This window comes from Euprymna scolopes, chromosome 32, assembly GCF_053919585.1.
Source record: "Euprymna scolopes isolate OS-2025 chromosome 32, ASM5391958v1, whole genome shotgun sequence".
Lineage (NCBI taxonomy): Eukaryota > Metazoa > Mollusca > Cephalopoda > Sepiida > Sepiolidae > Euprymna > Euprymna scolopes.
In genome coordinates, this window is record NC_136513.1 from 38777773 (window position 1) to 38803752 (window position 25980).

The 25980-nt window shown below is 35.0% G+C and overlaps 2 protein-coding genes and 1 long non-coding RNA gene across 4 annotated transcripts in view; 1 reads left to right on the forward strand and 2 right to left on the reverse strand.

The window, feature by feature from the left end:
• The window catches only part of LOC145256275 (uncharacterized), a 59541-nt gene extending 55562 nt beyond the window's left edge, over nt 1–3979 (forward strand). For both annotated transcript variants that reach the window (XM_080114959.1, XM_080114958.1), the window contains exon 6: nt 3666–3979. In XM_080114959.1, the coding sequence (XP_079971085.1) occupies nt 3666–3887 (222 nt within the window). In that variant the 3' untranslated portion in view covers nt 3888–3979. The remainder of the gene's footprint in view (nt 1–3665) is intronic.
• Nucleotides 3980–4410: 431 nt separating this feature from the next.
• Nucleotides 4411–9576, reverse strand: LOC145256278 (uncharacterized). Its single transcript, XR_013863956.1, has 2 exons — nt 9145–9576; nt 4411–4798 (listed from the first exon to the last, which is right to left on the reverse strand). It is a non-coding gene; the product is annotated as an uncharacterized LOC145256278 (long non-coding RNA).
• A 6619-nt stretch (nt 9577–16195) lies between these two features.
• Nucleotides 16196–25980, reverse strand: part of LOC145256279 (uncharacterized) — a 36130-nt gene continuing 26345 nt past the window's right edge. The window contains exons 5-6 of the mRNA XM_080114963.1: nt 20690–20818; nt 16196–17199 (exon numbers count right to left, since the gene is read on the reverse strand). Coding sequence (XP_079971089.1) covers nt 16963–17199; nt 20690–20818 — 366 coding nt within the window. The 3' untranslated portion in view covers nt 16196–16962. The remainder of the gene's footprint in view (nt 17200–20689; nt 20819–25980) is intronic.

Sequence of the window (25980 nt, forward strand, 5' to 3'; positions counted from 1 at the left end):
ATTTCATGTTTTTGTTTTCATTTCGAAATCTTATTCTAAGATGAATTATTTTTTTATTTTAAGTCGGAGGAAATTTTTTTTCACTTGTTCTTACTTTTTAAGTAACCTTTTTATTTGTTAGAGAAAATAATTAAAACTAAAGTCCTCATTTACTTGCATCCTCACGAGGGCAGAGTTAGTCAGAAATTCATGTGAACAAAATCCATCCCCTGTTCTTTTTGTTTTTGTTTATAAAATTTAATCTGTGTTGCCCAGGATTTATTATAATAATTATACCATAGCAAGTGTGTTTAATTGCCTGCAAAACAGATTTTCTTTATAACTTATTTAATATCTTAAATTAAAAATGGTCAATTTTTACGGCGTGACCCAGCGTAGTTTAACCCCTAAAAAAATGGTCAATCTCAAGTTTCTTTCCAACTCCTCAAAAAACTTGAAAATGACTTTTAATGGTTTTCGATAGTGCTAAAATATCACATTTTAATTTGGGGCAGCTAAGTAGTTTTCATGATATGAAAAATTACTTTTTCAAAAAGTGGGAGATCACTTTCCTATATAAATTTAACGTAAAATGGGCACCCACTTTCTAACCACCTAATAATTTCTTCATATCGTCAAGCAAATTTAACTGTGATATTCGTTTCGAACATCACCGAAAACCGGCGCTTTTTTCTTACTAAGAGATTCGTTTATTTTTCATAATTTAGGACGTTTACGTCCTAAATTATGAAAAAAATATGTTAGTTGTACACACGAGCGGTTTACAAAAATATATTTTTTTTTTTCATTTTATTCAGTTATAGAATTTGTATAGATTTTACCAGGTGCTTCTTTAGTTTACTTAACTGCCTCCTAATGTAAACAGAATTTTTGTGAAATATTAAACTGCAGGGGCACTTGTTCACAACTATACAAGTTCTATAATGAAAAAAAAACGGAAAACAAAAATATGCTTTTGTAAACTTACTAACAGCAAATTAGCGTCCTAAATTATGAGATGAAAAAATGAACGCATCTCTTAGTAAAAAAAAAACAGCGCCAATTTTCGGGTGTGCTGAAAACGAATATCACAGTTAAATTTGTTTTATGTATGAAGAAATTACTAGGTGACAAGAAAGTGGGTGATCATTTTACGTTAAATTTATATAGGAAAGTGACCCCCACTTTATGAAAAAGTAATTCCTTCATATCATGAAAACTACTTATCTGCCCCAAATTTAAACGTAATATTCGTTTTCAGCACCACCGAAAACCATTCAAAGTCGTTATTTTAAAGTTTTGTGGGGAGTTGGAAAGAAACCTGACATTGACCAAAAAAATTAAGACCTGTTTTTTTGTGGCCTAATACGTTTAAGCACTCTTTATGAATAATATGGAAGAAGAAATTTTGAGAAAAAAATAGCGAGGGGAATAACTTTTCTATATAAATTTACTGTAAAAATGAGAACGCACTTTTTGGCCACAAAGCGTTCAACCAGACATGTCATCTCTAGCATTTTTTCAAGTTTGGCGATCCAGGGGGGGGGGAAGGAGTGGTTAAAACATGACAAATATAACATTTTTTAATTTTTTTTGTGGTGGTAGGGGGCGGCAATTACATTTGAAACATAAAATGACGAAAATTTTAAATTACTTTTTATGAAAACATTATGCACTTTCACCTAACAATTTTATAAACAGAACGAACCCCAAAAAAGGACAAATTCAATTCAAATAATTCACATTGACCAATCGGTTCTCCTTAGATCACCGAAGCTAAGCAACGTTGACGCTTGTTTGTATTAAAATAAGTGACCATTTGAGAATTCCAGGTGTTGTATGTATTCTCCGCTTATCTCGGCATTGTTTCCAGTCATCTAGTACTTCTTGCCATCGGACTCAAGCAGAGTCAATTCAGGAAAAGTATGGTTGGTCTTGCGTAACCCTTGCCTCACATCGACAGACAGGCAGAGTGACAGCCGACAGACAGACAGACATATAACCGTTTATATATAAGATTTTCGCTGTAGAAAACGCAAATGTTACAACACGAATTTATAAAAAGTGATACAGTTTATTTATCTAATTGTCAGAGCAATTCGTATCATTTGAATTTTTCGGATTACTCTTTTTATTTTGACTATTATTTTCTACAACGTCCAGTCGATGTAACCTTTTTCACAAATATCTGGCCGAAGTCGGGTATTTTTCCCCTGAACCTAGGAATCTACACGGAATTTCGACTTTTATTTAATTCCCTGGGTAGAATGCTCCTGTTCTTTCAACCATGGCCGAGTAGAAGTCATTAGTAATTTGTAACTCGAGAAATTACAATAATACAGATTATAAGTTCCCATATAAAAAAGTTCAAATCACTCAACAAATAAAAACGTGTCATAAGTTTAATATCAAACAGGTGAGTGTGAATTAGCTAGGAAGGATTTTCGCGACAAAATATCAAACATGTTCTTAGGGATTGTTAGGAATGATATTTTTTTTAGAATACCTTCGTGTGTGTGTGTGTGTGTGTATGTGTGTGTGTGTGTGTGTGTGTGTATCACAACTTATGATACGGATAATACACGAACGTGACGACGTACCAGTCTTCTGCTGGTACCTTCTGGAAGAGATTCGCCGACAATCTTGAAGAAGCTTGTTGTTAGAATCAAAGACGCATGCAAGACATTGACCCAAGACAGAAAGTTCTTTTTATTTATTTTTTATTCACTCCCAGGCGTTTTCGTCACAGCAGACTGGGGTGAATGGCCATCTTTCGGCTTGTGGTTACAATTTGGAACCCGTGGCCCCTTATGGGGAGACTTGCTTTAACACATCTTGTTTCTTCAGTGTCCTAAACCCATCTCTCTAACATTAACTAACTTACTCAAAACCGGAAGCCCATTTGCATAATTTGTGTGCAACAGATTTTAATTCATGTCATAGTATGTCCCCTTTGACCCTTCTGCACGTGTAATGCTCAGTCCTTATCGTTTTCTCACGATTAAACTTTGTTATTCCGATATATATATATATATATATATATGGCGTTAATCGTGACACCCTACACTGCTGATTCCAGAAAAGATGAAACACTAGAGCCTGTAGGTATTTAATATTATATATATTATAGTAAATAATAATGTCTTCTCCTTTAAGAAAAGTGTTTCTCATGGTTTAGCACTTATTTAGTGTCTTATGGTTTAGCACTTTCAGTTTTAATAAATTCGGCCAACTTAGCTTATACGTGCAAATCGTCATATAATGCTTAGATCACTCTGACTGGGGTTAAAACATTTAATAAAAATTAATGTCTTAATTTTAACGGTGTCTCTCATAGCTGAATGGTTCGGGTCTTGCTAATGACGCCAAACATGACTTCTGTTGCCGGGGTTCGAATCTCGACTGGCGTTAATCATGACATCCTGCACTGATGATTCACGAAAGTATGAAACCCTAGTGTCTGTAGCTATTTAATAATAATAATAATAATAATAATATATATATATATATATATATATATATATATATATGAGAGAGAGAGAGAGAAAATGATTTCTAGACGGCGTTGCCCGGCGATTACATAACAGTGTGTCACAATATAAATCACCTATTCAGATTGCAGTGAAACGACAGACATCTTTACGCATTCTTTTTTTACTCTTTATAAATTTTATTTCTATTTTCAGAACACCACAGTCATTATTCAAGCACTACCTGACCAGATCGTCACAACGATGCATGGTCAAACTACAACCCAATACCAATCCCCACCGAATAACACAATTCAATACCAACAGCCACTCAATAAGATAATGCAGTACCAAACTTCAGGTGACGGCGCAGTGGGTACACAACCACCGGCCTACGAACAACATGCTTACCCAACGAAATCTCAGGAAGAGACTTGAATTCGAATGTTTATATACTATTTTACATGTTGACTCGATTTATTTCTAAACCTTATAAATTCTTTTTTTAAATAAAAGTACAATGCATTTGATGTGAACGATAATTATTGTTTGTTGGCGGATCCAGGTGTTTGTCTTTCTGCCTTGTAGAGTGATGACTACTATTATCTTTTTCATTTTCCAAGATTTCACGTTCTCATGATATTCCCCATTTTCCCCAAAGCTGCTCATCCCAATGCTATCTATCTCTTCATCTCACGGAGAAGATTTCGTAATTTTTTTAAAGAGGACCAAATGCTTTATATAAGAAAATTAAATGGCTGCGGATATTAAATTATTGATCATTTTACTGGACAAACATATGGTATAAAACTATAGGTATAATGAGTTTTAGAGTGGTTAATGAAAAACGAAAGAATAGATAAATTAACAAAAAATACAACAGTTTTTGATTAATCAAAAACAAAAATGGTTGTAATCATTATCATTAGTTAGAGTTAAAATTTGAAATCAATGTTTTTCATATTAAGTTTTGAAATTACCTTATTAGTGGTTCGTGAAAAACTTTTGCCCTGCTCAGGGGCTTCATAGTTTCCTGAAGTTTGGGAGGGACCCTGCGTTAGAGGCAGAGAAAATCTACGCATCTATGAAGTGAGAAAAATATCTGTTTAAAAAAATTACATTCAGTGGTGGAGGCAAAACACTTCGAGATGAAGATGCTGGTGATATTCTGTACTTACCCAAAAGCTTGCAACAAGTGCCATCGCAAAATAGATGCGGACGGGGCGTCTTACTGTCAAACCAAAGATGGTGGTGATACAACTGGCGACACCGAAACACAATACAGACCTCCTGTTACAAACATTCTATCGTACGGGTGACCAGGGAGCATTTTGCTTTCCTACTCGTGTCTGGAAATGAAAAATAAAATACAAATAGAAAAAAACATTCAAAGTTAGGCCATATTTATTATAATTATTGTCAGCTCCGTCTAAACATATAGTTTGAAAGGCTTGTTTCAATCGGGACATGGGAAAATTACACCGGGGACTCTTTCATATGTAATATATTGATGTTGGCATTCTTTAGATGTTCAGCGTTAATGGAGACGTTTGATATGATTGTAGCTCATTTGTTAAAACTGCAAAAGTATGTATCTAAGCTAGCAGGGATGCCCGGCGTAGCCCGATCGTAAAGTACGCTTAAATATGATATTTTAATTCTTGCATATTTCGTATATACAGTGTGTCCCAGAAGCGCACCATATATGCTTAAGTGTTTATATATATATATATATATATATATATATATATATATATATATATAGATACAGATATATATATATATATAGATAGATAGATAGATATACACGTGTGTCTGTATGTACACACACACACACACACACACACATATATATATATATGCATACAGAATTTTAGTTATTGCTTTCTCTTTTTATGCTTATATAATTAAATTCTCTTTTATAATTGAAGACTCGGGTATATTTTCTAATACTAGGTGGCGGTACCAACATCTGCTTTTTCTATATTTCTCTTGCTATTTTTCTCTCTCTCCCTGTCTTGAGTCTGCTCCGCAAAACAATCTCTTCAAGCGTCTTCCGTCTCCTTCAACACAGACTATTTTTATTTTGTCACAGAGATTTGTATAAAGACTTACTCACATAAAAACACAATATCACGCCCATAAACTTTAATATACACAATCACCAATGTAAAGTTATTGTACCGTTTTTTATTGCATTTTCATCTCAAAGCACAGTGCAACTTTGATGTAGGGGACTCCACAACTCATTATGTGTGCCTAAACCTAAATGTAAATTCCATAAACAAAGCTTCTTTCTTAGAACTGCACGCCTGTGGAACTTTCTTCCGATTGCTTGCTTTTCAGCTGACTACAATCTGATTGTCTTCAAGTCCAACGTAAACAAGTTCTTGATGAACCGTCCCCCTAAGTAATCCAATTTACAAAATTCCCACTACTTATGTTTACTACGCTATAATCACATTGACTTATATATACCCATTAATCTGTGTAAAAAAACTATGCGGGGAGTTGAGCAGCAAGATGTCTGTTAACATTACACTTGAACTGCAGGTCAGTACAGAAGGGGAAGCAGGAACCCGGAAGGGAATTACAAAGTCCAGCCGTTTTGGGAAGATAGTATTAGATTAGACGACTTTCTGACATATGGGGATCTCTACTGTGAAGAGGTTGAATTTTGCTGCTTGTCATGTTTGTTGGGGGGAAATTACGTCGAGGGGCTACAAAGGCTTGTAATTCGTCATAACATCTACCATTAAAATACTTGTAAAACAAGCAGAGGGATACAGCATTTCGTGGATGGGACAGAGGCTGAAGCCTAGCTGACAGTTGGTCACAAATAAAAAGCATACGCAACATAAATCAAGCAAGCGTTTCTTATTTTCTTTGCATCTTCCTCTACAGCAGATCAAAAGTTGGTTGTATGTGTGTGACGGCTATTATTAAATAACTGGAAACATTACGGTTGTGATTAAACCGCGTAAAGAAATCAGTACCATGTTTTTTTACATAAGAATCACTACTTATGATGGCCAAGAGTGCACTCGAGGATAATGGTTAAAGAGTGTACAGTAGTGAATGGCACAATATCATAGTAATCGTTAGAAGCGTAAATTTGGTAAATTTGATTACTTAAGAGAGAACGGCTCATAAAGAACTTGTTTACGTTGGACTTGAAGATGGCCATATTGTAGTCAACTGGAAAGCAGGAAAACGGAAGACAGTGTCACAGGTGTGCAGTTCTACGGAATTAGCTTTGTTTATGGAATCTACGTTCAGTTTTAGGCAAAGATAAGTTTGAGGGAAAATATTGATCGTGTTTTCAGCTAGACGAGTTTTTTTCGTAAAAAGTTTGACGTGAGGGGAGATGGGTTATGGATTGGAGCTCAGACGAGCACTTGCTATGAAAATAATGATAAAACAGATATTTATAAGACATCTTTAACATTTAGAAAAGATATTTCTTTTAAATAAATATCTCCCACTCTAAACATATTTAATGTAGCATGCGAAGTTTCTAAATTAAATTGACAAACGCCGCTTTAATTTGGTACTGCGGGTACTACGTCCTAAGTGTGATCTGCGACGGGTCATTTTAACGAAAAAAAAACAAACTGTAACAACAACGGTACTTATCAAGAACGTCTTCTATAAACGGAAAAAAACTTTAATAGGAAGCAGAATAATTGTGTAAATAGATCAGAAGAACATCAACAATGGAAAATAAAATGGAAATGTATCTGAGTGATGAAAGTAATAGAAAAGCAATGAATATGTTTTTCCTAAACAGTAACTGAGCAATTTGTTAATGTAATAATCGACGAAAGCAAAGAATTTTAATGTGGTAATTATTACTGACCGGAACTCGATATGGAGGGGGGAGGCAGTGGAATTCTGGGAGGCAGTCGTTCAAGCAAAAGGTTTAAAAAAGTGCTTGGTCGACTGATTTTATAGTAGTAGTAGCAGTTTGTTGTCCACCACGTGGGTCGGACTGAACTTTGCATAGCATCAACTTGTGGGTTATAAAACACCCCTATCGTTGATGTGTTAGTTGGACTTTTTTGTTTGGTCAAGTTACACGTTTCACAGTTACTATTACAAAGACAGTTTGTCGTTGTAAGCAACGAGGCAATACGTTGCAACTCCAGTTAGCCGAGAAAAGCCGAGAAGGATTTTCCACACAAGTTAAGAGTTTTATTGTTTTTTCCTTCTACGTCGAGTTCAGGTTTAGCCATTGAGTTGCAGAAACGCCCCCCCTTTAGTCGGTTAAAATCCGACATGAAGCTTTTTTTGTTTTTCTTGAATAGGAAACAATTCTGCACTCATAAAACAAAAGAATGAACAAAATAAATTCAGTGTAAACCGGAAGTTCTTTTGTGAATTTTTTATTTTATAATTTCTAATTTATTTTTAAGCAACGAAAACAAGGAATGGAACATATTTTTTTTTGTTAGACAGGAAACATTAAGATGCATCAATTTTTAGAAAATCAGATATAAAGAATGGCAAATTAATTAAGTTACAAATAAAACAACAAATTAATTAAGTTTATTTTTTCTCTTCTCTATCTTCTCTATATAAATAAAATGAACTCATTTTTTCCCGTTTGATTTTGACCTTAATAGGATTAAAAATCAAGATATTTCATGCAAATATAATATGCACAAACGGCAGAACAATATCTGAGGTGTGTTATAGGCTTATTATTTCTCAAATTCCTCGATAATCTTAGATTTCTATATTTTCTGCTGAGAAGTCACGGCCAAAATCGGTTAAGATTAATGGAAGTGGTAAAATATTTTCTCTCTAATAAATTTCTCCTCCCCCTGCCACCACTTAACACCGTTTGGGGATCGTTCACAAGGAACAGTTGAGAAGAGAACACCGGTTTGGCTTCGTAGTTCTTTCATGTGAAGTTATTTAAAATCACTAAACTAAGCTGCAGTGCTCTGTGGCGTAGTGGTTAGCGTGCTAGACAATTAACATTATATTTTCACGTTCGCGCCGACCTACCGTAGTCGTTTTTTTTCCTAAACAACTGAAATGGACTTTTCTTGGTGGCCGAACTGTTTACGTTGTAGATGTTTTTTTTGTTTTTTTTTTTTCACACTTTATTTTCCTACTTTTACTCATGACTCCGGGTTTGATCCTTCCTACTTACCTACCATAACATTTTTTAACCCCCCCCGTCCCGGAAACAAACACTCGGGTAACGCCGGATACCCCCGCTAGTTATGGAATAAAAAAAAAACCAAACAATGGAAACAGTGTTAGTGACGTAACAGAAATGCACATGAAGTTACTGTTTATGAAAAAAAAAGCATGTAGAAAAAAAATGAATTACGGTGTTTTTTTTTCAATAAAAAAAATAAACAGCCTGTAAAAAATAGAGAAAAGTAAAAGACAAATAAAAAATACATAGAAAACAGTGAGATGCGCGTACAGTTCTAAAACAGATATAAAATACTTGGAAGAAAAAAAAACGAGCAACGATATATGTGTGTGAATATAATTTAAAAATAAGTCAATTATAAACTAATCATTCTAAAACAGACGAAATCTATTATAGAGTCGCTTAGACGCATCTGTCAACTGAAAGAATTGGTTCCTCAATAACTTGAAACATTGCATTGGAGATTATGAAGATTTACATTGAACATTAAAGGGTGAGATATTGCGAAAATTGTTCACTTACCCAAATGCCTACAATAAGTCCACCCGCAGAATAGAATGTATGATTCTACTGACAAGCCGATAATTGCGTTGATAATACAAGCAACACCGAAGACAAGATGCATGAACCCGGCCACTAACATAGCAACGTATGGGTAACGGGGGATCATTTTGCCTTGTTAGTATTCCGTTCGCTGATTGTGTGTGAGATGGAAAAACAAAGCTAGAAACCAAAAAAAAAAAAATTATTATTATTATTTATTATTATGGGATTTCACTTGAATATATATTGAGACCTACAGGGGCGAACGATAAATCCATCGCCTTAAGGAAAACAACACAACGACTTTATCTAAAAACTTTTATTGAAAAAAATCATTTCGGGTAAGTTGATTATGTAGTAGAGCCGACATCTAGTCAATGTAGCCGCCTTCAGCCTCTATAACCTTCTTGATACAGGTCTGGAACTGGAAGCTTGCCTTTTCTACAAGCGTTGAGAGCTCAGCGAATACTCGGTGGATTCCGACGATCATGTTGGTTTGGTATTGCTGGAGGTCATGTTGGTGATTTTCCCGGCGTATAATCAAACAAAATAGTCCAGGCAGTTTTAGTCGGGGGAGGGGGACTGAGAGAAAGATACAAAAGTCGTAGCACTCCTTCTGAAGCCTGGGTTTCTTTGAACCTTTGGCGGCGCCAAGTCCTGCTGCCACACCCAGGGTCTATTAGCGGCCACATGATTGCACCTAGGGACCATCACACCATTCAGAACATTCAGGTACGTTTCGCTTTGTGACACCTTGGACCTTCTTCAGGTGTATCTTGTCGAACTCAGAAATATTTCTGTCCAACTTGGGAACTTAGAACGGGATATTTTATTTATTTCACGCTGTAGCACGTTCTCGTTCCCCAGTCATGACTGAATTGAAGTCCTAAATAATAAGCAATTGTATCTTTCAATAGCCACGGCCCCGTGGCGCAGTGGCTTAAGTACTTGGAAAAATCAATTTTGAAAGTAATATTCTTCTTCTGAAGGTTGAACGTTTAATTCTAAATTTGGGCGACCAAAAAATATCATTGCGAATTACTTAGGATCTTTATCCAGTCATGGCTGACGGAATGAGAGCATGCTACCCCCGTGAAGTAAATAAATCGTTCCGTTCAAAATTCCATATATATTGAACAGAAAGTTTCCCGATTTCGACGAGGTAGACGTGAAGAAGGTCGGAAGTTACATCGAGCGAAACGCCGTGAAAATGACTCAAAATGATAACAGTACAGCGAAGTATCCCAAAAATATATTAAATATTTTCATATCTTGTTCGTTTCCTTGTTTTTATTTGATATTTCAGCTTTGAAGTTGAGGTGACTACATCGTTTCCGTATAGTAATAATAACTTGATCGTAAAAGAAATACGTTAAAAATCGAAGGTCGTAAAAGAAATACGTTAAAAATCGAAGGTCGTAAAAGAAATACGTTAAAAATCGAATTAGATTCACTATTTCGTATTATATTATAAATGTATTTCACAAAGACGATCAATAGTCACGTGAATAATAAAAACTTCCCAAGCAAGATATATCTTTTTATTTTGCTTGGATCCCTTTCGTTGTTTGTGTTTGGGCTGATAAATGGCTGATAAAGTCATATATATATATATATATATATATATATATATATATATATATATATATATATATATATATAAAAGGTTATATGTCTGTCAGTCTTTCTCCGTATTTTAAAACTTTATTTCCTCCGAAACTAAAAGTTACAGGACGGCGTTATGGGCCTTAAATGAATGGATTTTCTACGGCTTATTCCTAACTGCTACATTTTCATGTTCGATTCTAGCTGACGGCAACAGAATCTTTTTTTACTTTAAGGTATCATGATTCAATAATAAGAAATACAGAATCTAGACAAAAAATAAAAATATTTATTTAAGCGTATTTTACCCGCGGGCAAAGCGAATATATATATATATATATATATATATATATATATATATATATATATATATATATATATATATATATATATATATAATGTGTGGGTGTGTGGGTGGGTGTGTGGGTGTGTATAAAATATGTATATTTAGGCAGCTGTTTTATCTATGACATATATCATTAAATAAAAAAGACGTTTTTTGTTTATTAATTCTATTTTTGATCTATTCCAACTTCCGAATAACTTTCTTCACTTCTGGCGGAAACTGGCTCATGCAATCACAACATTTTCATGTCCTTCAGGATTCATTATCAGGGATAAATTAATCTAATTGGATTTGAACAATTAATAAAGATTTTTTTTCATTGGTTAATTATTTTATTTATATTTATTTTCCATTGGTAAAAAAACAACAACTTTATAAATCGTTCAAATTCAGTTTGATTAATTGATCTCTGCCGATGAATCATGAAAAAAGTACTCGGACATATGGTAAATACGGTGATTACGTCAGCCAGTTCATGCTAGAAGTGAAAACCGTTATTCGGAAGTTGCAAAGGATCGAAAATAGAATTAATAGACAAAGCCGTCTATTTTTATTCATGAAATATGCCATATATATATATATGTATATATGTATACATATATATATATATATATATATATAAGAGTAGGTAGTAGTTTGCTTGAAGCATTGTTGGTAAAAAAATATATAGAGGTTTTTTTTAAGACACTCCTCTACTAAAGCACACCAGTCTACATTTGTTTGTTTTTCTTTCTTTACTTTCATAATTCCGGTCATTCCCCGCATTGTCTTTGGCTTAAAAAAAAAAAGAATCATATATATATATATATATATATATATATATATATATACTAGTAAGAACAGGGTAAAACTTATTTATTATTTAACTTATTTTTCCTTTTCTTTTTCTTTCCATTTTATAAACAATAAATATCTTTCAATCTCTCCCCGCCCGGCTAAATTACTTTAAACCCCATTTTCAACCCGTTCCTTCACTAACATTAACTCTCCAACCTGTTGCCATGGTGATCCTTTAAATTAACTGTTACTTATGCCGTTATCAATAAAAGTAGCGTCTTTTAAGTTTAAACCGTTAAAAAAAAACGTATATAAGAATTTACACATAATTAATATTTAATTATAAACCCCCCTCTTTTTTTAAACACTCCTACTACTTTAAACTCCAACGTCCTCTCCCCACCACTCCCCCCTTCTTTTCTAACTCCCCTTTATCTACGATTTTTCCATTCTTATTTGACTTTATAACTTAGTCTATCTATGAATTCTGACGATGCTAGTTGGATTTTTTCCTCTCTTTGAGGATTTTCCTCTAGCTGAAACAATTTGTAAACTCATTCTGGACTCACAGTAATAAATTTCCTATATATATATATATATATATATATATATATATATATATATATATATATATATATATATAGGTAAAGTTCCGGAAAAAACGGGACAAGTAGGGTAATGTCTTAAAAGAGAGATGGTTAGTGGTGAGTGTATCAAACTGTCCTGCCACGGAAGTAAGTCTCATCACAAAATCGTTGTTGTCTCGACATATTGGTTAGCTGGTGGATGGGAAAATCTTGCCTCATAAACTGACGAATCGTATTGCATTGTTTAATGGTTGTTGGTATTATTTGTGATGTTGGACATTGATTGGTACGTGATTGTTCTTTGGCTCGATAGTTTGCTGACGATCTGTTGAAGTGGTGCTTGAGAAATGGTTGTGGTACTCTGAAAACAGCACTAACAAAGTTCACGAAAAATTATCAACCTAATATCTATCGATTTCCTGTAAACCTAGAAAGGTGCAATTCCATTATACCTAAAAATAGTGTCAATGTTTAAAATTAGAGACAAACTCTCTCCAAAGAGGGAGAATTATAGATTATACTAAATGAGCTTGTCAGGAAGATAGACCTTTACAACAGATGTCTAAATGAATCTTGCTTTCCTGACTGCTGGAAAACTGCTTCCGTGGAACAAGTTTACAAATGTTCTGACAAAAGAACTGACCCATTAAATCATCGTCCCATTAGCCTCCTCTCGCCAAAATATTTGAGTCAATAATTAACCAAGCTCAAATTCATAACTTTACAGCCGCTAAACTTTTGGCCGTTCTACGGCAGACATTCTAACTGCAATCTCTGAAGGTATATATCATACAATAGACAAAACCGGGGAGAGTAAAGTGGTAGCCATAGACATTTCTAAGGCTTTTGGCAGGGCTTGGCACTATGGTTTTCTCACGAAAATAAGATCAGGCGGTATTAATTGAAGAATACTTAATATAATCAAATCCTTCTTAAATCTAAGAAAAATCCAGTTTGTTCTTTACGGTCGTACCTCTAACCAATCTTCTATAATATAAATCTCACATGTCTGTTTCAATTTATTTGTGTATGTATGTTTCAATGTTTGTATATCTGCCTAAAACCTTTGACAGAAGCGACGGATTTTCACAGGATTGATATCGTTTAGACGCTCTACCGTTTGGACGATAAATATCAAAAAATGGCTAAAAACCTTAATTCCTTTACCCTCAACTGTGCATTTTTCTACAGGGGGTGTGTCGCTATTTCACCGATATTTTCGAAAATCATCCCCTCTTTTCGATTGTCTTCCTTAATTTAAAGATACATCAATTCGGGTTTAGCGATGGGCGCAACAGCAAATACGTCACTTTTTTACGTTTTTTCCTGCTTCGCGGTACGGGTTCGAACCTGCTTGGCTACTACCACTTTTTTTCTTTGCTCAACACACACCTTCAAACACCGGAACCATGCTGAGCAAACAGGCTAGTATGATATACATGCAGATGTACCTTAGGGATATATCCTGGGACCTTTATTATTCGTAATATTTATAAATGACTTCCCTAATAAAATTGGGTACTCCTGCAGTATTTTACCCACCGATTTCACGATCTTAGCCGAGCGTTGACGAACGCTTTCGGCGTTAACGCCGACGAAAGCCGAGAATTCGGAGCTACGGTGCAAGAACGCTAAAAGTATGTGAATGAATAGCAACCACATTACAAGTAAAAGATATTACACACACACAACAAAATGGATAAAATTAATACAAAAAATTTGGATAAAAATAAATCACAAACACTTACCGTAAGTTTTTTTAAAGTAAAATAAATTTATTTTGTTGAATATTTTTTTTTTGGTTCATTTTGTTTTCCGATAGCTTTTTTTTGGGGGGGGGGTAAGCAACAGTAATAAACACTTCAATGTTTTTTTTTTTTAACAAAACGTTATTAAACAGTAACAACAATGTTTTTTTTTTTTTTTTCAGTAATGTTTGTAGCGGGGGGGGGACAACAATTACTGTTTATCTTTAGTTCCGACTGGAAGATTTTCTACTGACTGTAGAGAGGCAAAGTAGGGAGCAAAGGGTTTTCAGAGGATGTGGAAAGAAGCTCCTTCCCAAACCGGGTAGCCTTCCGCGATTTGATTTATTATGGAGACAAAAGGGTTGTGTCCAAATTTTTGTCTCCACATAAATTCGCATAAATATGTTTCCAACAGCTCCCGTTTTTTTTTTTTATCGCTAAATTAAATAGCTGAAATGAAAGGCTGTGTATTTTTACTTTGAACAATAAAATAACTGAAATGAAACGCTATGTGTGTAATTTCAATGAAAATTATTCGTCTGCTGCGCGTTCGTTTGAAGCGCCCTGATTGGCTGATAGAGTATCGTACCGCTCGCCATGTTCCGGCGTTTTCCGACGGATGTCGATCAACGCTCGGCTAAGATCGTGAAATCGGTGGGTAAAATACTGCAGGAGTACCTAAAATTGTCTCTGAGATGGGTATATTTGCCGATTATCGAGAGCATTGCCAAGGCTGAAGCGAAGAAGGTGGGCTCTCTCTATCGTGCTAGAATATATCCTATACCTCTACGAGTCCACTATGGAGTATTGTTGTCACATTTGGCACATAAATCTGCTACTGGTCTCTCGCTCCTGGACAAGGTTCAGAAGTCGCGCCCACGATAAGTCCTGAACTATTATCTAAGCTTCAACCTCTGTCCCATCGACGAAATGTCGCATCCTCCTGCCTGTTCTATAATTATTTTAATATACAAGCACTTGTAGCCCCTCGACATAAATATTCCCGACAAACAGCAAAGTCCCACCCCTACTCAGTAGAGATTCCTAGATGTAAGCAAGCTTTTTTTCTCTAATAGTTTCTTCCCCAGAACTACTGGATGTGAAACCTACTTCCTGGTTCCTACATCCCCAATTGTACGGACATGTAGAAGTTCAAAGGTAATGTGAACATACATCTAATTGCTCAACTCCCTACATAGTACCCCTGCATATTATGTTCCCGATAGCAGTCCACTACATCAATGTGGCACTGTGCCTTGTTTTGGGTGAAATTATAATTCAAAAAAATCTTATTGCGGAGGGTTCGTGGGGTCAGCATATTGGTGATGGGCTGGTGTGTTCGACCACCCCTCATAAACATACGCTTTGTTCTGCATTGTGTTAAATATTTGTAGATACTCTCTTGTGGTGTTTGGCAGTGATTGGTACTGGATTATGCTTTTTTCATGTATTATAATGACGATCTGTTAACAATAGTTGTGGTATTCTGAAAACAGCAATAAGCTAGTTTATGCAAAAATTATGAAATCGTTTTTTTTAATTTCATTTTCACCCAAAAACAAAACACAGTGCAACTTTGATGTAGAGGGCTACTATCAGGGCCATAAGTTGCAGGGGTACTATGTAGGGGGTTGAGCAGCGAGATGTCTGTTCACATTACACTTGGAGTTCTGCATATCTGTACAGTGTGAAAAGCAGGAACCCAGAAGTGAGTTTCACAGAGTAGCAGTTCTGGGGAAAGAAAATATTAGAGTAGGCTTTCTTACATGTAGGGATCGCTGTGTGGGTTAGGACTTTGCAGCTTGTAGGGTTTGTTGGAGGGTATTTATTTCGAAGGGATACAAGGGCTTGTAGTTCGTCAGTACACCATTGAAATACTTGTAGAAATTGTATTAAAGATCTCTGTCGATTATTTGTTGTTCGGCTTAGTGTTGCACATATTTCGAAAATAGACTCAGACCCGAGCATCGGTGGCAAATCGTGCAAATTTATTTTGAAAATCATTTTGATACAATTGATCAATGAATAATTTAAAAAAATAAACCGGATGACTGGACACCTTTATTGTGTGATTTAATCTTTTTAAATTGTTTACTTTGAAAACATTTAAAGCCCTATGTTTACCCTGGTAAATCAATCAACGTATTATTTCTGAAATACAGCCTGATAGAATGTGTAGAATGTGTGAAAATTGGATATTTAGATTACGCGCGAGTAGCGAGGGTCATATGTTTTTAATTGGATTTAAATTATAAATGCCAACTACTAATAGCATTTAATAAACCACAATTTTGCACAATAGAATGTTTTCATATCATTTATTAGAATTAAATGTTCGCTGCCTCCAATATCCACCCTTTGTATGCTAGAAACTTTTCCAGTAAGGTAAAATGCTCTGCTGGGCGGTTCTGAAAACAGAGAGGAAGTGTTAGAGGAAGGAATAGGTCAGTGGGCAGTCTTAAAAAAGAGGGCAGTTGGGAAACAATTTAAGAAGGCGGTAAGTAATCATTTCCGTAAATCATTTTGGAAACAATTAGGAAAATGTATCCAAAGAGAAATGTTGAAGACTACAAAATAGTCTTACAATGGAGGTAGGTCTTTTTACTGAGTCTTTGTTGTCTCAAAATGTTGTTGGTAAACCAGAAAAGATGTATTCATATTATAACTAAACATTGTGTCACTGTTTAAATTAGACAAACTGTCTCGAAAGGGAGATAATTGTAGGAGATTATACTTAATAAGCTTGTAAGGGAGATAAATCTTGTTGCTGAGCGTTCGTTGAGTCGGCATATTGTTGGTAAGCTGGTGGATTCGACAACACCGCCCCATAACCAGGCGTTGAGTTCTGCATTGTGTTAATCTGTTGTAGATATTCTCTTGTGGTGTTGGGCAGTGATTGGTACTGGATTCTGCTTTGGCCCGTTAATGTATTGATGATTTGAATTGGTGCTTGAACCATCGTTGTGATATTCTGAAAATAGCAATAAAGAAGATTACAAATAACTATTGAACTCAATCGTGTTCAAGATGTCTGTCGTTTTTCTGTCAACTTGAAAATATGATTTTTATTTAGACGAAAAAACATGTCTGTGTTTAGAATCAGAGACAAAGCTTTTTATAACGAAATCACCTTCTATCGGGAAACAAACGGGAACTTCCTAAGGCACGTCATTTAAATAATTTGTTATTTGTATTTTATTGCATTTTCACTCCAAACAAAGCAGACGTGATGGAGGGGCTAGTATCAAGGACGTCATTTCCTGGGATTCCATGTAGGGAGTGTAGCAGCAAATTGTCAGTTTACAATACACTTGAACTTCTACATATTAGTACGGACAGGAAAGCAGGAATTCGAAAGGGGATTCGAAAGTCTAGAAGAAACTATTAGATTTCTGGTGTCTGGGAATCTATACTGTGTGGGGGTGGGATTTTGTTGTTTATTGAATTTGTCGAGGGTATTTACGTAAAGGAAGTAGAAGGAATTGTAGTTCGTCAAAGCAGCTACCATTAAAATACTTGTGGCGTACAACATTGATTCGAATAATTTCACTTGCGACGGTTGTAACCACCTGCTTTGCTCTTAATCATGTTGTGTTATCGTGTAAATCATTATTTTACACGCCATAATGCAGGAATGATCTGTTTTAGTGGCGGTTAAACAATGTGTCAGGTAATAAAAAGCTAGCATAAAAAATAATCAATTATTAGGTGATATGCAATGAATGTCATGTTTTTGATAAAAAATGTTCTGACATTTTTTTGTCGAAAAACGATTAACAAAATCACTGTTTTCGTCTCAAGGCCAGCAATCACTTAACTATATATTCATTGGATAAAATGTTTTATATATAAAAAAAAAATTTAAATTAGTCCGCGCGCGAAAGAGCAGGACACAAAATGTTTTAGATAATAATAATAATAATAATAATAATAATAATAATAATAATAATAATAATAATAATGGAATAACAATATCAAAGACTTTCGCTAGCGAGGATTACTATTGAGCATAACCACCAATACAGTCCTTTTGAAATTTTCATCTCTATATTTCTCGTTATCTACTGAATATTTTAAATGAAACCCACATGAAATATGTTCCTTATTAAATTGTAAAGATTTTCTATTCTGAAAAAAGTTTTTAAAAATTTCATCAAAAAAAGTTATTTTAAAGTTTTTGTTAAAAAAAATCAGATTTTCTCATTATTCAGACATGTATGACAAAGAGGTAGTTTAAAAAAAGAGTTGTGGTGTGAGGAGAAATACAAACTGAAACAGAGAGAATGATCAGACCTGTAATAATACAAAGCGGGGGTTGCAAAAATGAGTTGTGATGTGAAGAGAAATAGAAACTGAAATAGGAAGTAAGAGAGTTTTTTTGGAAATACATGCAAAACCACATTCATTTTTTTTAAATCCAAATTAATAAATTAAATAAAATATAATCTTAAAAATATACGATACAAGTTAGAAAAGCATTTCATCCAAGGCTTGAAAAATGTTAAACAAAATGTTTTTTACTATAGGCTTAAAAAAAAGGTACAAGATTCAATTTGAAAATTATTTATCTTCAAAGTGCACTTTTATACATTTTACAAAGTAAGGTATAAAAATGTAATACCTTACTTTGTAAAATGTATAAAAGTGCACTTTGAAGATAAATAAATTTCAAATTGAATCTTGTACCTTTATTTTTAAAGCCTATAGTAAAAACATTTTGTTTAACAATTTTCATGCCTTGGATGAAATGCTTTTCTAACTGGTATTACATTTGAAGCTAGCCATACTATAAAGCGCGTCTACATCTACACTCTTATATAAAAAGCATGAAAATATGCGTGTTTTAGTTCACCATAGGTTCCGAAACAGCTGAACCTATCTTTTGCAAATTTCACACAAAAGTAATGTATATGTATGGTAGTGTACTAGAATATATTAAGTACAGAAATTCATCCGATATGCGTCGAAAACCGAAAAAGTCCCATCTTAAAAATACCTTTTCTTTCTTATAGATAAAAACGAAGCATTTTTTTTTTTTACACAGTGATCACCACTTATCAAGGCCCGGAAGCCACTCAGGATTAAGGGTTATTGCAAGTACATTAAGTTAGTGAGGAGATTTGCTGAAGTGTTTACTTAAGGGGGCGGTTCATTAGGAATTTGTTAACATTGGACTTGAAGACATCCAAGTTGTAGTCCGGAGGGAAGCAGGCAGACGGAACAGAGTTCCAAAGGCGTGCAGTTCTAAGAAAGAAGCTTTGTTTATGGAATCCGCGTTTTGATTTAGGCACAGATATAGAGTGGGGGAAATTTTTCACAGTGGATTCAGCTAGACGGGTGTTTTTCGTGAAAGATTGGCGATTTGTACAGAGAAACATTTTACGTTACACCGTTAAGGTTAATAATAAATCTCAGCAAATAAGTTTTTCTTCAAAAACGGATTTATTATCATCTGGAGATATACGTAAGGGGCTAATATTTGGGACCATGCTTAGGAAAGATTAACAAGATGTTGGTTTACATTATATTTAAACTTCTGCATATCAGTACAATCAGGGAATTCGGCAGCAGGAAGGGAATTCCAAAGTTTTGCTATCTGAGAGAAAAAGCTATTAGAGTAGAAGCTTTCTGGCACTTAGGGACCCCAACAATGCAGGGGTGAGATTTTGTTGCTAAGCGGGTTTGTCGAGAGTATGTACGTCGGGGCGGCACAAAGTTCATTAGAGCACATTCTTATCTAAGAGGAAGAGGCTACTAGAAGATTAACCAGCCCAGATGTGGCAACAATATTCCATGCATGCGCGAATCGTGGGTTTGTAGAGGTACAGGATACTCTCAGGTGTGAGTCGTCTTCTAGCTCGATAGAGGGATCCAACCTTATTTACATCAGCCTGCGCAATATATATGTATATATATTTGTCCACATACACTAATGGTTCGCTGTAGTACAGCTCATAAGTGCGACTAGATAGACAGTTCCTCAAGCCAATAGATAGATTGATATATAGATAGATATAGAAAAGGTAAGAGATGTGTATTATCAATCAAGTTTTCGTAGGAGGAAACAATATATATATATATATATATATATATATGATGAGGTTTAATTAGATAGAAAGTGTTCTACTTTAGTTTCCCGTTATACAGTATATAAAGGTCAAATGCTATTCGAGGATGAGGTTTAATATATATATATATATATGTTAAGTAGACTTGTTAATTTTTATAAAACGGTAATACGGTTAACTTAGCGTCTACACCTTGAAGATTTTGTTTCTTAGAAAATCGCCCATATTTTTATTATTTGGACGTACACAAATAATATATATATATATATATTATATATATATATATATATATATATATATATATCGTTGTTCTGACAGCTTTTTAAAATTTAAATATGTTTTAATGTAAATAATTAACATAACTGAAGGAGAGATAAACATAAAAATACTTACATTAGAAGAACAACAGCAACAAATTGACGAAGAGACAATGGCCAGAATACATTCCAGGATTGAGATTAATATTCCAACTTTACCTGTGACCGAATAGCTATCTTCCTTTATTAGACATTCCGTAGAACCCTGTTGACAAGAGGATAATCAAAGTACAAATTATTACAGCATATAAAGGCAGAACGCGATTCGAGGATAAGCTTTGATAAGATAGAAATTTTGTGTATTTATACATTGATATCTTCTTTTAAAATATCTATATTGTCCCACTTTTGTTTCCTGTTACACAGCATATAAAGGTCAAATGCTATTCGAGGATGAGGTTTAGTTAGATAGAAAGTGTCTGTGTATACATTGATATCTTCATTTAAAATATCTATATTGTCGTATTTTTGTTTTTCATTTTAATCAATCCATAAAACTATGGTCCGATTTCCTGCAATACAGAGCTAACCCCTTTTCTGTAGTTGAAAAAAAGAAAACAGAAAAAGAAAACATGAATTTCCCACTCGATGAAGGCTGTAGGTTTATTAAGCGGGAGTGTTTTTTTTTTCTTAAGGTCGACAATTTTTCATTCCACACTGTATATGTATATATAGAAATATTTTTTATAATATCAACATTACTTTTTATTCTGTGAAATATCGACGACAATATATTGCAAGCTATGCCACTGCAAAGAGGCATGTGAAGCTTCCACCCGTTGCACCGCAATAAGTCATCATACTAGAGAAGGCAATTAATCGAATTCATTGAAAAATGGGTGATTTTATCGATTTCAATGACAATAAAAATATGGGAGTTTGAAATATTCGTTGGTCATCATTCCCGGGCAACGTCTGGCTAACTGCTAGTTTTAATAATAAATAAAACTGGCAAACAAAGAAACAAAGTAAATAAATAAATAAAATACGGTTCGGCATTTTTTATTACTTTTCAACAAAAGTTTTTATTATTGTTCCTATTCCGTTTTGACACCGCTTAAAAGTTTCTCGCCATCACCCATCTCGCCCGATGTACACTGTTCTCCATTAGTAGTCATCCATTTCTCGCCTTTAGTTTACACGTCCATTTTCTTCGACGGTGACTTTGTTTCTCCCTCGAGCATGTATTTTCTTTTTTCGTCTCGCGCACACTTCCTTATTTTCTGATGTGCATATTTCGACTACTGCTGCCAGTCTCTTCGCAAGTCAGCCATCCTTTGCTGTTGATTATATTCCCCACAAGCTCATGTGCATTACGTTACAGAAGCCTTTTTAGGTAGGGGTGTTGCCAGGGTCTTAATTTGAGAAAATTAAGTAAAATAAAATCTTCAGCTTACTATTGTATTTCCTAATAAGCAATTTTAAATAAGGAAAACAATTAAACGAATTGAATACGATTTTTCGAACACAAAGATACTATTTTAATTGCTCACTTCGTTTAAATATTAAAAGATCGATTGGGATAACTTCAAAAATGTCCTTTCGTAAATTGCTATACAGTTTTCGTGAATGTGTAACCGTTGGTACTGACTCTTTACTGCATTACACAGACGGAAATAACTGTTAAGGGGCGATAACTCCAATTGTTTCTTGGTCAAATAACACGGCAACTAAATAACAAACAAGATGTTTTTTTCCCCGAACGAAAAAATATTTGAAAACCAAATTATTTTCTGTATAAAAATGGACCAAAAAATGAAACATTTTTCGAATTAAATCAACATTGGATTTTTCCCCGAAAATCTGTTTAATTAAAGTATACTGTCGCTGTAACAAAATGTAGTTTTATTTTTGTGGCACCTGTTGAAGGGTCAACAAAGTTACATATTTTACAGTACTTTGGTGTAATTGCGCGTATATGAAGAGCACTTTTTTTAGTTGGACCAATTACCCCCCCCCCGGATTTTACGCAATTACCCCAAAGTACAGTATATATTATAGCTTTAATTTTTAAATCAATAAACAATTTGAATGGAATTAAATGAATGAACTTGGTTGACTTATTGTAACTTTCGAATCATAAACAATATGAATGGAATGACTTATTGTCATTTTTGAATCAGGTTGAAACTTTACAATTAAATTAAAATAACGCTGGATTCTTTTCCGATTTCTTTTTTAAATTAAAGAAAAGTTGTCACTGTAGCAAAATATAGTTATATTTTTACGGCACCTGTCTAAGGGCAAACAAAGTTATATATATTTTATATTAAAATTTTAATTTTTTTAAAAATAATAAGCAATTTATAATGTAATGAAATTAATTAACTTGGTCGACTTATTGTCACTTTCGTACTAGGTTGAAACTTTACAAGGAATAGATTTATCATACCCTGTTCTTTGACGGAGAAGCGCCACAATTTAATTAAACACACCAAAGATGGCGCCGTCCGTGTAATGCAGAAGTGCCAAAATTTCGAACGGTAATCAAAAAGCATTTGCAACTGTTCGAACCCGAAGCAATTAGAATTCGGAAACAGAGCCCATATACATTATATTTCGTTCATTTTTGCGCGTTATCATGCAAACATTGAAAGAATTATAATCTTCGATAGAACCCTTGCCCTCCTCAAAATAACATCCTGTCTGTCTATTTTTCTACCACCATCCAAATCTGTGGTGACTTAAACGTCCATAATTTGGAATAGCTAATACCTTAAAAATCTTATTGAGGGAAGAACGTTCTGTTAAGAATTTCCGTTTGTCTAGTAGTAGTAGTAGTAGTAGTAGTAGTAGTAGGTGTTGTTGTAATAATAATAATAATAATAATAATAATAATAGAAGTAGTGGTAGTATCGCATGGGTTAAACTTCTATACCGCTATTTTTTTAGCCAGTCTGAGAAGGTGGGTTCAGATAGATTTCGCCCAAATATTTGAGTCCAAAATTAACCAAGCTCTAGTCCATAGCCTCCTTCAAGTCGTATGACTGAACAGTGTAAGGGTCAGGTGCTCTGTATCCTGGAGGATGGGGGGGCTTCCTTACATTTTGGACAGATTGGGACGTCTATTTTTCTCTACCTGTGTTTGTTTACTCCAGTCCTGCAGTGTCGTGTTCTGATCAGGTTTGGGGTTACCCAAGGCTTCCTACTATTTGTAGCAAAGCCGAGGAGGCGCAAAGATGGGTCATCAATGATGACTCTATCCTTTGGAAGTATCGTTTGGACTTGAGTCTATCCTTTGGAAGTACTGTTTGAACTTGAGTCAGGAGGTATCTGAGACATATTTTAAAATTTATTAGAGTCATTTCTCAAAACAACGAGATATTATAAAAAGGCTGACTGGGAAGCCATCAGAGACATCATCAGAGACGCTCTATAGCGAAATATCTTTTCACTTCCTGCTGAACAGTGCGAAAATGAGACTACTGAATTGTTCAAAACAGAGATTGAAGCACATGTTCCCACGCGGAAATTTTGTAGCAAGCCCCACTCTCCCCAATGGTTTACTTCTACTTGTGCAGCTGCCATAGCGAAAAGGCAGCATGCGTACCGCAGATTTAACCGACATAAGTTTAGTTCAAACAGACAGAACTATATAGAAGCCACAAGTAACTGCAAGAAAGAAATAGAGACATCTAAGAGCGAATTTACTCAAACCACAAAAAAAAAACGCACCAAAGTACAGAAATTAGGAACGCGTGACTTATAGAAAATCTACAACAACGTATTAAATAATGGCCACTCAACAATTTTCCCATTATCCAAACAATCATGAGGTTGTTTGCTCAGCAACCCAGAAGACTAACATGCTGGCCAGTCTGTTTGTCTCCAACTTCACGCTGGGCCCTGCTAACCACCTCCTTCCTGACTTTCCTTTGCGGACAGGCGCCACACTAGACGATCTTAAAATCACCCCTTCTCAGGTGCATGCTATCATAAAAAATCTTGACCCTTAAAACGCATGTGGATCTGATCTCATCCCGGCTGTGCTATTAAAAAAGTGCTCCGCCGAAGTAGCTCTAGTTCTCTCCAAACTTTACAACAAATGACTTAAAGAATCGTGCCTTCCTTCCTGCGGGAAAGCTGTTTCTGTGGTACCAGTTTTCAAGAATTCTGGCGAAAGAACTAACCCATTAAATTATCGCCCAGTTAGCCTTCTCCCACTTTTCGCCAAAATATTTGAGTCCAAAATTAACCAAGCTCTAGTCCATCCCCTTAAAGACGCTAATCTGACAAACCAACAATATGAATTTAGGCAAGCCCGTTCCACAGCAGACATCCTAACTGTAATCTCTGAACGCATATACCATTCACTGGATAAAGCAAGGGAGGGAAGAACGGCAGCTCTAGATATATCTAAGGCTTTTGACAGGGTATGAAATTAAGATCTTCTCAGTAAAATTATGATCATACGGTATCACTGGAAGAATACTTAACATAATTAAATCCTTCTTAGATAAGAGAAAAATTCAGGTTTTCCTCGGCGGTCGTACATCTAAACAATATGGTATAAATGCGGTAGTGCCTCAGGTGTCTATCCTTGGAGCTCTATTATTCCTAATAGTCATGACAATATTGTCTGTGAAATGCGTGTATATGCTTATGACACAAAGCTTTATAACAGAAACGACAGAAAAACAAATGAACACATATATAAAGAAATGGCAGAAACACTAGAGGATGACCTCCAATCTGTAGTGGAATGGGAACAAAAATGGATGGTCAGATTCAATGCTGCCAAGCCTATACTTTTTTCTTCAATAATTACAAGAAACCTACCACCAATAGCAATGGCCAAAGACTATCTGAATGTAAATCTTTTAAAATCCTCGGACTAACGTTCACATGAAACATGAGTTTGAACAATTACATTGAGAGCATTGCCAGGACCGCTGCGAAGAAAGTAAGTGCTCTCTACCATGCTAGAAAGCTACTAACGCCCGAAAGTATCATGTACCTCTATAAGGCCACCATTCGGCCATGTATGGAGTATTGTCGTCATATTTGGGCTAGTGCATCAGCTACTAGTCTCTCGCTCCTAGACAATGTTCAAAAGAGAGTCGCTAACCTGATAGGTCCTGAACTGTCATCTAAGCTTCAGTCTCTATCCCATTGACGAAAGCATCTCTTTGCCTGTTCTACAAGTACTTTAACGGCTAATGATCCGACGAACTGCATGCACTTGTATCCCCTCGACATAAATACCCCCGAAAAACCCGACAAGCCGGTAAATCCCAACCCTTTACAATAGAGATACCTAGATGTAAGAGAGCCTTCTACTCCAGAAGTTTCTTCCCCAGAACCGCTAGACTTTGGAACTCCCTTTTGGGTTCCTGCTTCCCCAGCTTTACTGACATGCAGAAGTTC